Here is a 17952-nt window from a genome sequence, read left to right on the forward strand (position 1 = left end):
GATGTCCCGGAAAAGGAAGGTTTTAAGAAGGAAACAATTTTGTACAATCTCTTTATTCAAAAAAAAGTTTACCCATTTTTCCGCAATGTTTTTTAGAAGTATTTTTCGGGGCGTTACACATATAGCTTTCAAGAGGCTATAAACAGCTAGGAGAAATAACAATGGATGAGTGTTATGATGGAGGAGATGAAGTCTTTACACAAAAACCAAACTTGAGAGTTTGTCTCATTACTCCAAACGCAGGTGTGCAATTGGGTGCTAGTGAATGTAAAAGAGGAAACCAATTGTACAGGGAAAAGTTTAAGGTCATCTTGTAGCAAAAAGGTATACATAGTAGTAGGGGATTGAGTACAATGAAATTTGTTCCCCATTGGTGAGACACACCTCTACCAGCACAATGTTTGCCTTGGTAGCTAGCTGAGATATGAACTTAGAATAAATGAATGTGAAAACTACCTTTCTCCATCTTGAATTAGTTCGGAATTCTTTATTGCGACCGGATATAGTCACACGATTTCAAAATTGAAGAAATCTCTATATGAGTTAAGCAATCTTTGAAGTAGTGATATAAGCAGCTAAACACTTATATTTTTTTCATTTTATAATTTACCTACTAGGCATGTGAAATATATTTTCTTTCCTTGTTGAACTCTTTTATTGGCCCACATTCTACACTATATAGATAAACTAACGTAATAATGTTTTATACTTTGATTTCCATTAATGGATCTCCCTCTATCTTTTCCTGGATCCATCCTGAACTAACCGACTATTATTTTTCATACCAAAAATGAAATGCTTGTAAATTAATATTACAAACTACTATTTTTTTAACCACCTAGAAACCCATCCGCTTCACCTATTGTGTCATAAGTGATTGTGATTTGTTGTTGTGGATATTAATAAAACTCATTGGTTTAACTCTCACCTAGTCACATGCAGTTCTAAAAATACAATCCTATGCTTCCTAATACCCACTTATTTGGACTTGCTTACATGTGGTGTATGCAAAAGCAAACTCAACCAAGTATATATATAGTAGCTTATTCAGTCTTATTCTCATGCCAGGAATGGAATATCATCTAGACTTGCAACATTGCCCAAAATGTAATGAGAAACTCAGAAAAGTATGTGTACTCGTCACATTCGAGCATGCACATGGAAAGCATCAGCGTATTGCATCTTTACTCATAGGGAAAATTTTGTGAGGCTATCGTTATGAACAAACGAGGTATGTATTGGCTGAAAATGGATTGGAAAGCTGGATATTCAGCGTACCATATTTTGATGTAATAAGTCAACTTTATAAGCAAAATCCACCAAAGTAAAATATATATATATTAACGATGTAAGATATTTTATACTATCAATATATTATATATCATTCATATTTAATTATTATTTAATTTTATATATAATTAATATAAATGAATGGTTGGTGGATGTTATAATATCAAGTAACAGACACACATTACAATGAGGGTGTACACATGCAAGCTCTGGAATTTTATTTATATGTTACCCTTATATTTAATATATTTGCTATGTTACACTTATATCTTTTCTTCCATTGTTTGAAACAGCATAAGTGATAAAGTTAGAGTAATTTTTTTATACAACTGAAATAAAAAAGAACAAAGAAGAGATTACATCCTCATATAGAAGTGATCATTCATGTTCTTAGATAGAAGAAAAGATAACTCGTTCGGAGGCTGCTCCCACACTTTTCAACTGGTATCTTCCTGAGCTCCATACTTAGCCAAAAAGTCCACACAAAAGTTGGTTTCGTGAACCGTATGTTCCAAAAGGACAATCCAATCTCTCTTCAATAGCTCTTTTATTGCATAACCTAAAGTGACATGAAAAATGAGGAATACTACTTTTAATGAGAGAAATAGATTCAAGAGAGTCAGAATAACAAATGACGTTCCGGAATCCATAATTCCAAGCATATTGTTTGCTTTTCGGACGTGTACTCGTCAGGTAGGCAGTTGTGCTCGAATTTGGAGCTACCCGTCCGTGACGTTCTAGGAGGGGGCATGCGGAATTGAGGAGAGGCAGTACCCTAGCTTTGGAGTTAGCTACTAGGAGTTGTTTATCATTTAATGTCTTTTGGCGATGATTAATATTTCCGCCCTTTCTTGTTGGATTTTGTATATGTTAGTGGCGATGTAGTTTCCGCCTTTGTTGACTTAGTTTGTATGAACTAAAGATGACTTAACCGTTTATATGCATTGTGTTATTTAGGAAATTGTGAATCAGGTTAAGTTATCATTCGATAACGATAAGTTGATTTTCCGCATTTGAGTTACTTAAAGTGATGTCCCGGAAAAGGAAGGTTTTAAGAAGGAAACAATTTTGTACAATCTCTTTATTCAAAAAAAAGTTTACCCATTTTTCCGCAATGTTTTTTAGAAGTATTTTTCGGGGCGTTACACATATAGCTTTCAAGAGGCTATAAACAGCTAGGAGAAATAACAATGGATGAGTGTTATGATGGAGGAGATGAAGTCTTTACACAAAAACCAAACTTGAGAGTTTGTCTCATTACTCCAAACGCAGGTGTGCAATTGGGTGCTAGTGAATGTAAAAGAGGAAACCAATTGTACAGGGAAAAGTTTAAGGTCATCTTGTAGCAAAAAGGTATACATAGTAGTAGGGGATTGAGTACAATGAAATTTGTTCCCCATTGGTGAGACACACCTCTACCAGCACAATGTTTGCCTTGGTAGCTAGCTGAGATATGAACTTAGAATAAATGAATGTGAAAACTACCTTTCTCCATCTTGAATTAGTTCGGAATTCTTTATTGCGACCGGATATAGTCACACGATTTCAAAATTGAAGAAATCTCTATATGAGTTAAGCAATCTTTGAAGTAGTGATATAAGCAGCTAAACACTTATATTTTTTTCATTTTATAATTTACCTACTAGGCATGTGAAATATATTTTCTTTCCTTGTTGAACTCTTTTATTGGCCCACATTCTACACTATATAGATAAACTAACGTAATAATGTTTTATACTTTGATTTCCATTAATGGATCTCCCTCTATCTTTTCCTGGATCCATCCTGAACTAACCGACTATTATTTTTCATACCAAAAATGAAATGCTTGTAAATTAATATTACAAACTACTATTTTTTTAACCACCTAGAAACCCATCCGCTTCACCTATTGTGTCATAAGTGATTGTGATTTGTTGTTGTGGATATTAATAAAACTCATTGGTTTAACTCTCACCTAGTCACATGCAGTTCTAAAAATACAATCCTATGCTTCCTAATACCCACTTATTTGGACTTGCTTACATGTGGTGTATGCAAAAGCAAACTCAACCAAGTATATATATAGTAGCTTATTCAGTCTTATTCTCATGCCAGGAATGGAATATCATCTAGACTTGCAACATTGCCCAAAATGTAATGAGAAACTCAGAAAAGTATGTGTACTCGTCACATTCGAGCATGCACATGGAAAGCATCAGCGTATTGCATCTTTACTCATAGGGAAAATTTTGTGAGGCTATCGTTATGAACAAACGAGGTATGTATTGGCTGAAAATGGATTGGAAAGCTGGATATTCAGCGTACCATATTTTGATGTAATAAGTCAACTTTATAAGCAAAATCCACCAAAGTAAAATATATATATATTAACGATGTAAGATATTTTATACTATCAATATATTATATATCATTCATATTTAATTATTATTTAATTTTATATATAATTAATATAAATGAATGGTTGGTGGATGTTATAATATCAAGTAACAGACACACATTACAATGAGGGTGTACACATGCAAGCTCTGGAATTTTATTTATATGTTACCCTTATATTTAATATATTTGCTATGTTACACTTATATCTTTTCTTCCATTGTTTGAAACAGCATAAGTGATAAAGTTAGAGTAATTTTTTTATACAACTGAAATAAAAAAGAACAAAGAAGAGATTACATCCTCATATAGAAGTGATCATTCATGTTCTTAGATAGAAGAAAAGATAACTCGTTCGGAGGCTGCTCCCACACTTTTCAACTGGTATCTTCCTGAGCTCCATACTTAGCCAAAAAGTCCACACAAAAGTTGGTTTCGTGAACCGTATGTTCCAAAAGGACAATCCAATCTCTCTTCAATAGCTCTTTTATTGCATAACCTAAAGTGACATGAAAAATGAGGAATACTACTTTTAATGAGAGAAATAGATTCAAGAGAGTCAGAATAACAAATGACGTTCCGGAATCCATAATTCCAAGCACGAGTAAGGCCATGGAGGATTCTTTTAAGCTCTCCATGCATATTTGTGGATAACCCCACATATCCTGAAAAACGAGAGATCCAAAGGCCCCTTGCACAATGGATGAGACCCCTAAAACCTGTCCCATGGGTTCCCAAAGCTACTCCCATCAATGTTGAACTTAACAGTACCATGGGGGAGAAAAAGCCATTTAACTTGCTTTGGCACTATTCTCAAGACTTGAGCATTGTCCTTGTTGATTTTCTTAACACCATGCAGGAGCTCAGTAATATTTTCTAAAACATGATGCGGAGGTCAATTCTCGTTAGCCATCACAAAAGCAGTACGTCTCTGCCACATAAATCAAAGGGTTATAAGCAACTCAGAGTTTTTGTCATACTTAGTGAGCCAATAAAAAATATTTAAAGTAAAGAAATCAGCAGCATGAAACATATGGAGGAAGTGCCTAATGGAGGAAGCTCTAATACAATCTCTAAGGCGGTGACACATGTCCTCAATACTATTAGTGCATAAGATACAATTAGCATAAGAAGAAATACCTTGATTGAATCTCATAGAGTTGTACAGAAGAGCACCATGCCAAATCAGCAAAAGGAGGAAGCGAATCTTCTCAGGATCAGGTGTTCTCCTTATCCAAGCTCATTCAACCGTTTGATTAAAATGGTTATCTTGAATCAGAAGTCAACGATATCATGCTTTAACAATGTAAGTGCCAACAATATCACCTTCCAAATCAACTCATCACTAACATCAATGCAGAAGGTATGTATACATAATTTAGATACAATTTTAATTTTCGAAGATGCCTTGTTGATTTAAGAAAGTATGTTTTATGATTCATTTGCCCTATCATCGAGTATGTATCTATTGAAATTAGTTTCTTGACACAATCATCTAAAAAGTCAACTTTAAATGATTTGAATTAATAGAGTATTATTGTATTTAAATTTAGTTAGTTTCGTTTTATTTGAATTTATCTATAATTTATGTTTATCTTATTACTTATTATTTAGGACATCATTATTTTATGTTTTGTAACAACTTTTACCTCTATAATATTTTAATTTGTCATATTTAAGTTTGATCAATCTTTAACCTCTAAACTTCTACCAACTTTATGCTGGAAGTAATACTTATAATTAAAATGTAATTGATTTTGTGTTTGTGTTTAAAACTGTGTTTTTATCCCCATACATCATTTCGGGATTAGAGGAAACATCTTAAAAAATAGAAATAATGTATCCGTTGAGAATGATATTTTTTAAATAAAAAACATTAAGAAATTTTAGACAAAAAAATACACTATATACCATTCATCCATTTTAATCACAACGGACTGTCAGATATAACTAACATAAATAAAGTGTTTTGATATATTGACCACAAATAAAAAAATTACACTAAAAATATATAGATATTATAGTTATTTATTATATATCATCACCCTAAGAGATTGAAATTGGGGGTAATAAAAGAAGAGAAAAAAATGTATGCACTTCTAATATATAAGTTTATACATTGTCAGTATATCATCTATTATTATTAACTCTTCAAAAATTATACAAATGAATAGTGAATGATATACCAAATGTGATACGTTTTTATATCACAATGTATATATATCATACTGAAATTTAAGAAAAAATATAAGCAAATACGACCTAAATCAAATCTAATCTAATAACAACATTTTATCATCATGGAGACTTTGAACAAGAAAGCAATTTGACTAATTTCACAACTATAGGTGGGAGGAAACTTGAAAAGAATCGCTGAGAAAAAATATCTACCACATACTATTAATTTCCTTATTCTGATGCGAAATCGGACACGTCAAAACAAAACAAGGAATAAAAATATCTGTACTGTTACAAAGACGTGAAAAGTTGGTGAAAATTCTATTGTCGTTTGCACTGCAATAAGGTCATTGGTCAGAAAAAATCGAGAAGAAAGTAAGCATATAAATTACCACCACACAACATAACCACACCATAAATATACTTCAACCATTCTCCACCACAAGAAGTCAGCGCACTACACACCGTTCTTTATTATATTGTTTATTTATTTTATTATTATTTTCTATGATTAGACCAGAGTAATTATTTTATCATTTTAATAATGTTGTTGGTGCCTTGATTACACCCCGTAGAATAAAATATCACTAGTTTAAAATATTTGATTAGACTAGGTTACATCCTCATCACCATGTGTATATCACGAATTTCTAAATTTGAATGGTTGAGTGAAATGTTGATTTGCTGGGAGAGTCTCCCGCAGCCACTACCTTTTCTGAGGCCCTAAAATAGCTTTGCTAGCCTTGTATGACTTTTGGAATAGAAAATATTTATTTTAGTCTATCTTATTTATCAATTTTATTAGTTTGAAAATTTTAAAACAGTCACCAAATTTTTTAAATATGTATTAAATTATTTATTTTCAGAGTCAAATTAGTCTCGATTAAGTATTGTAAATTAGTCTCAATTAGTTTGATCCACATTTGAAAATTTTATGGACTATTATAAGTTTTCAATTATTGATGAGCCAATCTGATAAGGTCGAAAAATATGAAAGAATGAAATGAGTATTTACTCTTGACATAATTATCAAAATCATACTGTATTGATTGACTTAGTTGGAAAAATGGTGAACCAATCCTTAAATTGGTATGGTACAATTATTATATCAGTCAAAATCAACCAAAACTAGATAATTTATTATATTTATTGATTTTCATTTAAAATGTATATGTTATAATGATTGATTTTCATTTAATTTTTTTAAGAAGTGACTTATTACTTTACCAAAATGTTATCACATATGATTAAACATATAAATACTACATTTATTTATACTTAAAAAATATGATATATAGGAAAGTCATACATTTTGTTTCAACAAATGGTGTGTAAATAAAAGTTTTATAACAATTATTTTTAATATTAATATTAAAAATATATAATGTCTAATTATATCGGTATGCAATGAATATTAGTTCATTCATTTTACTATGAGTAAGGATCCACTTACTCCAAAAGTAAACTTTTTAGATTTATTCATTAATTCAAATCATTGCATTATCCTATAATTGATGGCTGAAGTAAGTGAATCTCTCATTTTTTACCAATATACTATTACTTTCATTGATACGGTGATATGTGCATTATTAATAATTAGGAAGAATGATTTCATTTTTTGTTATTGTATGTTTTTGTTTTTATTAATATTTTCTAATAATTTGAATTAGTAAGAATGATTTCATTTTTTCCCTAGAATTGAGGACTAGATTGAAGAGTAAGTGGATCCATCCTCTTTAACAATTATACTATTACTTTCATTGATTTGATGATTAATGCATTATTAATAATTAGTAAAAATGATTTCATTTTTTTTTGTGTTGTATGCTTATAGTGAGAGATTTGTCTATTAATAATTTCCTAAAGATGTTATCAAATTTTTTATTGTCACTTTTAATATTTCTTTTGAAGTGATTTACTTATTCTAGGAGTAAGTTAAACAAATTTACTGCACTTCTTATCCATCAATTCTTTGAAAATCTAATGGTTCAAATCTAGTTATTAATTCAAATCATTGGAATTTCATAAAAATAATGACTAAGATGTGGAGTTTGTTTTTTAACTCTAAAGTAAATAGATCTCATTCCATTTCTTTTTTATGTTGTTACAATTAATGTTTTAATTATTATCAACCCATAAATAAAATTAAATACAAATTTGTGAATGCACAACTACAAAATTATTCATTTTTAATATAATTAGCCAGATTTAACCATGTGTCTTGGTTCTAATAATGTTGTGTAATCCGAGTCGAGCAGCAAACTGAAAGATATCTCATATTAAATTTAGTTGGTTTAAACGGTTAATAATTATGTATAATTATATTAAAATTATATATCTCCATCTTTTTTGGACCAAAGTAAAATCAAATATTAGAGTATGATTTCGTTTTTTTTAAATTATGTGAACTGTTGGGTTTACTTTCCAGGTTATTGCGTTTTGGCCGAGTTTAACACAATCGAACCATAATTTTCCAATTCAAAACAATTTAACCTCTAATTTAGTTAAGACTGCTAACTAAAGTCATTTTCAAACTCAATCAATGATCAGGACTATTTAATCCGGTACATTTCTCGTAATATTGGTAGGTTCAATTAAGAATGATTGTTTACATCATTTATGCATGGGGACCCAAATTTAATGTAAGATCTGCATAACTTTTATATTATTAAATGAGATCTGCATAACTTTTATATTATTTTACAATTCTTAATAAAATAAATGCAACTCAACTAAAATTTACATCAATCTTAAAATTCAGGTGCTTAAATGGACTCCATTTCATGTCAAAAGATCAATCAAGAACTCATCTTGCTCCCTAGGCAACACCACACTAGCATGCTTGAATGGTGTACATGTTCAATGAGCTGTTCTTCTGACCAAAATCACTTACTAAAAATCAGTGTTTGGGTGTTTTAACAATTTTCTGCTTAAACATACATATTTAATTATATCTCCAAAATTTAGAAAAACTAGTCTTTCACAGATTTTTTGAAGAACGAAAAAAAGGAAGATTTTTGAATCCGGTTTCAATAAAGGTGAATTCCACATATAAATATAAATATGTATATATGTATATGGCTTTCCCTTGCTTTATGTCATGGCCGGCCGTGCTAGCCATGATTTGTCATTGCACTAAAAATATCATGCTCTCAATCTCATGCAAAGCTGATGGATCTTGAGAAAAAAATGTATGTACATATAATGTATGAGTTTTATACATGATATTATCTATTATTTATATTTTATCATAATTTACCTTTTAAAAAATAATACAAATGAATATTGGATGATATATTGACTGTGAATAAATTTCTAAACACTTAAGACTCTTATATAATTGCATTTTTACAATGATATTAATACTGATCCGACTAACTCTACTCATGGTCTAAGGAGAATTGCTTCCTGATATTTGGTTAACTATTAAATATGGAAAGGGTAATTTCTCTTAAAAATATTAACTTATTAGGACAGGCATAAAATCATCCCCATCCATGGTTTTGTCCTCAAATAGTCTTCATTATATATTATAATTGTTTGCGCTACTAAATAAATTACCAAATTTACTCAAAAGCAATTTTTTAACTATAAACCCAAACATTTATCAAGACACTTTGTTAATTATGGACGCTTTGAGTAGACAGGGCGGCTTTGTACCTCATGATGGAGAATCTCCTTGCGGCCTTTGCAACAAATTCTCAAAATCTTGTCAACACCTTTTCTTTACTTATAGGGATACAATATCGCTTTTCCATCAAATTCATTAACTTACTTCAACATGGATATGAATATGTCAATTCACATAAGGGATCGGAAATTCTGAAGCATCATTTCATTAACAACAATAGAATCCATGTGATTAGCTAGAAATGATGCTATTTTGAAATCAAACTCAACATCTAACTAGAAGATTACAAAAATTATGAAGGTGAAATCCTGATTTTGAATCTAAGAAAAATGGGGCAAAAATGCCATGCCTTGCTATGACTAGGAAGACAATTCTCATGAATTTCTCAAACAATTCTTCTATTTATTTCTCTTCTTTCACCCTTTTATATAATCTCATTCTCATCACATTATATCTTCCAAGTTTACTTTTGTATCTATATTTAATTAATAAAAAAATGCGGATAAAAAACCAAACATTTTTCCATAAATGATCTCTCAAACCAAATGTACATCCCTACTTTTTTGAGTAAGTATCATCTATATTAAAGAAGAGGCAAATATCACATTATAATAAATAAAACATAATATGTAATAACACTTTTATTATTTTATTTATTATGAAATCACGTTTTTGCCATTCAAAATATAAAAAAAATAACCACTTGTCTTTCTATTGATGTTGTCTCTCTTTTAATGGAGAGGATCCTTTATCACCTTTTTATGCTTTTCCTTCAACTCTATTAATAAATTTGTTATAAGGACGACTCCCAAAATCAAATCTGGAAACGTCTAATATAAACATTCAATTAGTTCGGAGGTTTTTAGTTTCTAGCATATACAAGTTTTAGTTTGTCCATAAATTTTAAGGTTTATTTCGAGGGGAGTATATATGATGTTTCATGTTATTTTGTGTACCGTTGATTGTAATTGATTAAAAAAATGTGTTTAAATTAAAATTTTGATGATTAAGTATTTTTTTAACCAAATATAAATAATGACACATTGATTAGTATACTTTTTTAAGATAGAAGATGTCTTCAATAACAAACTTATTGCTGATGCTCTATTGTGGTTAGGCTTGGGCGCAAGTAGTTGAATTAAGACATTCATCTTATACGACTTATATAGTGGTTGGTGAAAGTAGCTAAAATTAAGCAGACCAAATAACCTGCTCTAATTCAAGAAACGTGGCACATGAAGCATGGAGACTTGGACATGAGAGGTTCACATTCAATTGTTTAATTTCATAGTTGTTGTAAGGTTGTGAGGCATAACCATCATATAAGCAAACAAATATCATATATTCCATAAAATTCATAGCTTTGTATCCTAATAAATCAAATTCCAATTGATAATCTTATTTCAATAGTAAGTTTTAAAAACTTAGTTTAATCTTAACCATTAATTTTAAAAAAAAATCCAATAATTTAAATTAGTGCATAAATTTAAATCATTCAATTTTTCTAAAATTAATGACTGAGAATAAATGGATCACCGATCATAAAAATGTTAATTTTTATTTTATAATTTTTTTAATAAACTGTCACTTTTTAATTAAAGTGGACACCTATAAATGAATAAAACATGTCATCTTCATTCCACAAATACTCAATCAAAGCAACTTCCTCACACTTCTGAAACAAAACAAAACCTTGTTATATAGAGTCACAACTTCACATGCGTGTCTAACCAATGGTTATTGCATTTTATGACAAGTGAAACCCATTTGTCTTTCTTGGTTGAAAATATTGCGAAAATAATGTAAAAGTATAAAATGAAATCATGAATCTTTTTTATTAAATTAAAATGATATAAGAGAATGTTGTTTATATACAATGCCTTGTAAAGCAAGTAATGCAACTAACCTAACTAACTCTCTAACAAGCTAATAGACATATGTAAAATAATTCAACATGTGTTAAATATGTAAAACGTGTAAAATGTGCCAATTAATTCAACCAATGTTTCACTTGATTTTCTAACCATTTAATCGATTAACTATTGTGTTAATCGATTAACACTTACCAAGTTAAGCGATTAACTATACAGTTAGTCGATTAATTGTTATTGTTGTTGTATTGTTTCCATGGTGGCTTTGTTATCCAATAGCCCCCCTCAAGCTGGAGGATAAATGTTAATGACTTCAGCTTGATAATTTGATTTGATAATAATGTGATGGATTAGAATCTAGATTCTGATGTGATTAGATTTTCTCAATCACTTGATTATTTTCCTGGTCATAAATTTTGACCATATTCCCATGGTTTTACATTGTTGAAGCTTTCTTGGTTGCTCCTAATCAAAGCATTCACTTTCTTGGCATGAATTACATACATTTTCTTGACAACATTTTAATATTCCCATTACAAATAGGTCTTGAAAACGGGTTATAACAATCTTCAAAGCATGATGACAATCTTGCATGGCACTAATACCTTCGAACATTCTTGAATCTCGGATGAACATACATAGCCACTAGATGGAATAGGTTGGCCAACTGATTTGAGTGGAGGATCCTCTTGGGATGCATGAAAAGTCAGAACGATCAAATGTTGATAGTGATACACACTCATCAAAATAAGCCTTGACATCTTCTACAAGACGTTTTGACATCTTCCTTCTTTCAATGCTAACTTTTCTTGTTGGACTAGACTTCGGCACATTAGGGGTCATGGGATATGGAAGAGCTTCTCTCAAGAGTCTATCCTGTTTTTGTCCATGATGTTCTTCAACAGCTAGATCTTCTTAGAGATTTCTAGCTCGCTCTTGAGACTCTTGTTCCTTTCTAGAAAAACTTGTTGTCATGGCTAGTTTGGAAGAATCACCACCAATTCTTGATCTTCTTCTATTGAATTCTCTCTTGAATTTTGGGAGAGAAAGATAATAATTTTAGAGAATGCGCAGCGGTAACCAAAACCTTCTGGATGAAGGCTCTCATACCATATTGTGAAAATAATGCGAAAGTATAAAATGAATATTGTGAATCTTTTTTATTGAGTTGAAATGATAAAAGAGAGTGTTGTTTATATATAATACCTTGTAAAGCAAGCAATCCAACTAACCTAACTAACTCTCTAACAAACTAATAAACACATGTTATAAAACAATTTAACATGTGTTAAATGTGCAAAACGTGTAAAATATGTCAATTACAAGAATTGTTCAACCAATGCTTCACTTGATTTTCTAAGATGTATTTTTTCCATGGTGGTTTTGTTCTCCAATTTGAAAGAAAAAAATATGCCATTGCATTCCTCTCAAGCAACTCAAACTTCAACTATTCATAGCATAGCTAAATTACAATTTACACACTTTATTACACTCTAAATCTTAGTTTAAGATATAAATAACCCTTTTCTTTACGTGCAAAAAATGCTATAGATTTTATTCTCAACCTTTCTTTACTAATAAGGCAAAAATAAAATTATAAAAAAGTCACTTAATGTTATGTTATATTATTTTTATTATCAAATTAGGACATAAATAAAAATAAACTTATTTTCATAAAATGACACCCATAAAAATAAAGATAATAATAGTTTGATGAGTTAATTTATACCTAACAGACTTTTCAACGATACCTTACAATATTTTAATAGTTAAAGTAACATTACTCAACAGAACACCAGTAGGTTGAGATAAATAAATAAAATAACAAATATTTATAAATAAAATACACATGGTGGTTCTCCTTGCTACAAGGAATATAAAATTCATCCTTACCCAGATATAAATTAATTTACAATAGAAAAAGAAAACTATGCCCCATTCAACACCACAAATCTCTTCCTCAAAATATCAGAACAAAAATATAAAAAAATAAACACTGATTCATACATTTGAATGTCACTATCACTAGGATTGCTGTTAGAGGGAGTTAATCAAAGAGGACCATATTAAAATTAAATAATTAACAGTAATACTTTATGGTACTACCGAGTCTATCGTACGGCTATGATTCTCCCTATCTCTCAGATCAAAGGCCTTTATATTCTCTATTATCACAACAAATGCGTGAATCATTAAATCTATCCACGGTGGTATCGGTGGCGGCGACTCATTCAACGGCAGTTCACCGCCTTACGCTAACAAATCAACCTCCTCTCCCCACTGTGCACGTGCCTCCGTTTCGAACCCTCCTGTATTTGCGCAACAAAAATCATCACTAACAGATAATTGAGAAAATAAAATAAAAATTAAAACATGGTGTGAGACTCGTGATGCAAATTGATGTTCAACTCTGATATATCAAAATATTAAGGAATCGAGCTCATTGTCACAGATCCTTCGACCACCACCTAATTAAAACTTACCCTTCATTTTTCTTTCAGAGATTCGAATCAGATAACGATTTTTTTCCTTCTTATTTTTTGGTGCAATTTTTTAAGCGAGAATAAAAACTTTAATTAGAAAACCTCGACTCGAGAGATAGACACCTACACATACCAAAAGAACGAGATTAATTTCTTAGGGAAATAGGTTTAAAGATACCGGTAGTACAAAAAAACCTCATTTCGGGACCCAAATTCAAGTCTAGACGACAAATTTCCGATCGACTATATTAAAAAAAATATAAACATTGATCTGAAATTTGAAATACATGAATAATACAAACCTGAGAATCATTATCCTCACGACGTCGTTTCACCGAGACTGTGGTGTCCGATTCAGAAACATCCTCATAGTCATAGCCATGGCTGAACCTGGTAACCGACCCTTCAACACAGGAGGAGCTACAAGCCGGTGGAGTCGTCGCCGTTGAAGACCAAGGAACAACCTGGTTATCTCCGTCTTCGTCTTCCACCTCATCATCGGAGCTTTCTACCTCATCGTCATTGTCTCCTTCACTCTCATCAACTTCATCGGCGTGAACCCTAGTTCCACCGGCGCAACCCTCACAAAGCGAAACAGTGTTCCCGAGAAAAGCGCCGGAGGCCTTCCACGGCGTAAGGGAGTGGCACGTGTGGCAGAGAAGAGTCCTCGTGTGTCTAGCCACTAAGAAGTTAGCACCATGAACTTTTGCATCGCAGTCCCAGCATAAGCTAGCCTGGTCGGACTCACAGAAAGTTGTAGCTGTGACTTTGCATAACTCACACTTCTTCATCTTCACCTAACTTGACGGGGTTGAAATTAAACTAGGAATAATGATTGTGTTTCTTTTAGTGGTTTTGATTTCTTCTCTGTTTCTCTCTCTCATATGCAAGTACAGAATGTGTAAGAGGCAAGAATAGAGTACAACTTGGTTGTATTTATTTGTAAAATAAATCTATAGTTTTCCGTTTAGTGTCCCAAATTGCCCTTTCCTCTTTACTATTTTACAGTTTTACTATAAGCCAATCACTCTTTCCGCTAAAAAAAGGTGCAATTATTAACGCTCTTAAATGCTTAATAATCACTGTGACCGATAAGAGAGAGTCCCACCCCTATGATTGTTTGGTTCACGGCACGAAGAAGCATTTTGTAGTAATAATAATGTATTGATATAATAGTGGAAGAGTCTCTTAAGTTGTAGGAAATTTCAAAATATTAAAAGTTTAATATATAAAAATAACATCTATTTATTTAGAGAGGTAGTCACAAACTTTAATGAGATTAATTCTTTATTCATATAATCTCAAATTTTTTATAGTAGTAAAAAAATTGAAGTAGAAATAAGCAATAGCACCATGTATAAGTGTATTGAAGCAACTTTTGTAAGAAGTTATTCCCTTTGTTCCTATAAAACTGTCACTTAAGGTTTTGGCACATATTTATATCTATACTACATATAAAGCTAAAACTTGAAATAATTTTTCTCATGATATAATTTTCATTTCCTATTTTGTCCTTCACATTATTTAATTTTTACAAAAAAAACTATATAATCATAAGCAACCACCACCAATACATTAATTAACCACATATCCCACCTTAAATTAAACATTATTATAAACACAAAAACATATAATATAAAGTACAACGAACACAATAAATACATTCTAATTCAAAAAAATGAAATATATAAAAATTAAATATGTAGTATCACACAATATTCGCCGACAGACACGAAGTGCCTGTACACACTAGTATTAAGAAAGTCAATTAATATAGTAAAATTATATATTAATTTTCTATAATATCCTTTATCTCTCATGCTCATAAATTTCAATCATTTTGCACAATTATTCTTACTTGAGGATATACCTACCTCATTATAAGTGTTGTCTTTTCATTACTCTAATTCACATATTTCAAAAAACTTTGCCTCCAAACAACTTTCCCTCCTAAAAATCAAAGTGAAAAATAAAAACTTTGGTTAGAATTTAAATTCAAATTTGTTTACCAGCGAAATTTCAATTTAACTTACTGCCATAATTTTTAAAATTTTACTAGTAGTTTCATTCTTTGTATATATGGACTGTGAATTTGAGAAAGTTCATATCTGTGTAGTTCATATATTTAAAGAGTAATTGTAATGTTACGAGAATCATCAATATCTATTAATTTATAGTTTTGGATAACTGTGTAGAGTCATATTGAGAAGACTTTTGACTTAAGGATATAATTGGAAAAAAAAAATACTTTCTTGAACTTTAAAAAATGACATATAAACACTTCTCAAAACAATAACAGCTATATAGGAATAGAGGGAGTACATGTTAATAAGATCAACAAACCATGCAAGCAATTTTTTGTTATAAGTTCCAGAATAATGAGATCAATAAACATTTACTTCATAAAGAATCATCTCATATTTAATATGGAGAACAACAAGTGTCGATTAAATGGTGTAACATTAAATTATATTCTTAGAATGATTAAAATATCAAATATTTAATTCCAATTAGCAACACTTATTAGAATGAGCAATCACGCATCTAAAAAAAATTAATTCCTTACTAAAATATAATAACGTACTTTTGTAGTACATAAAATATTCAATATGGAATATATTGATCAATAGGTTAGGGATGCGTTTAGGAATATGATGGAGTTATATTTGAGTTGCAGTAGCTAAATATTATATGAAATTTGTGTTTTAGCTAAGCAAATAAAATGGATTTTAGAATTGGACTCAACTATCTAATGAATCTTACACAACCTTTATAATTCTCATATTAAGGTATATTTAATAATTTGTAGAGATGCATTTTTTTATTAGGTATACATTATTATTACATTAATTATGACTTTAATTCGAAAAAAATCAGATGGAGAATTTTTGAACATCAACTATTGTACAAATTTATTTTAACGTTTTTTTAATTGTGCGAACTAGGAAATTGTGGGTTACATATGTGCTATCTATCATTTATTAACATGGAATTATATATTATTTTTATTTTTATGTTTTCTTTTCACGTAAAAAAAATGTTAGTGCTAAATGTTAATATATACTCTTATATAAATTGAAAATATTACTTAGGTAATTTAACATGCATAATTCTATATCCCAAATTTATTATTCTCTATGTCCAACTTTTTTATGTTGAATGCTTGTGCTACTTTTCAGAAGTTAGAGGATCGAAATTGGATTGAATTCACAAATTACACGATTTTTGAATGAGAGGTTTCAAAATATTTCATCGATTTTACTATAACTGAATGCACGTTATACAAATTACCAAAAATTACACATCCTATTTTAGTAGAGTAGAAACAAAAGTTAATAATTTCTGCTATAACTAAATCATTGCTTATGGTTTCATCTTCTAAAAGTAACCACTTACAAACACAGATTGTTATGGTTACTCATTTAGAGTGGATTTTGGATTAGGAATGATGAATTATATTTTCTGAAAAACGTGATTGTTTTGTTTGTTTTGTAGAACGTAGAACGAGAGTTCTTCAATAGTAGGTAGAGGTTGGATAGAGACAAAGACTCACTTAATTTTGATATAAGCAAATTTTCAAGTAACTAACTATTAATCTTTATGTCCTACTAAGATACATTGTTGTCTTCTCAATATATTATGTACATATTGTTCATTGGTATATGTAAAGATTATATACTTAATTTCAAATAATATGAATGTGGTTCCCGAGTATGAAAATGTCATCCAATACAGTACACTAGTAAATATAAGAATAAATTAGGAAGAAAATTGATGAAGAATTTTTTTTTGTTAATATTTAAATAAGTTACATGAGACAAGCTCAATGTTTGACTTTCGAGCCACATCCATTTTCACAAGTGAAACTTGAGCTTTAAATGTTTATATTGACTCGGTTCATTGATGCCTAAAATGTAACTAGATTTAATTATAAATTTTAACCGAAATTCATCACGTAATAATTACAAAATATAAAAAATGCATAATTGTATTTCAATTTGAAATGTAACATACTAATGCAAAATATTTTTACGTTAGTAATATTTCATAATAATGTAATTTGGAATATAGCTGCAAATATAAAAAAATTCATTGATAGACCATCAATTAATATATATAT

The 17952-nt window shown here is 30.1% G+C and overlaps 1 protein-coding gene across 1 annotated transcript; it reads right to left on the bottom strand.

Moving 5' to 3' along the window:
• On the bottom strand, positions 13153–14760 carry LOC109343278 (zinc finger protein CONSTANS-LIKE 2-like). Its single transcript, XM_019581500.1, has 2 exons — positions 14135–14760; positions 13153–13658 (listed from the first exon to the last, which is right to left on the bottom strand). Exons 1-2 carry the CDS (start codon positions 14621–14623, stop codon positions 13605–13607), a joined length of 543 nt encoding a protein of 180 aa, XP_019437045.1. The 5' UTR covers positions 14624–14760; the 3' UTR covers positions 13153–13604.

This window comes from Lupinus angustifolius, chromosome LG03, assembly GCF_001865875.1.
Source record: "Lupinus angustifolius cultivar Tanjil chromosome LG03, LupAngTanjil_v1.0, whole genome shotgun sequence".
NCBI lineage: Eukaryota > Viridiplantae > Streptophyta > Magnoliopsida > Fabales > Fabaceae > Lupinus > Lupinus angustifolius.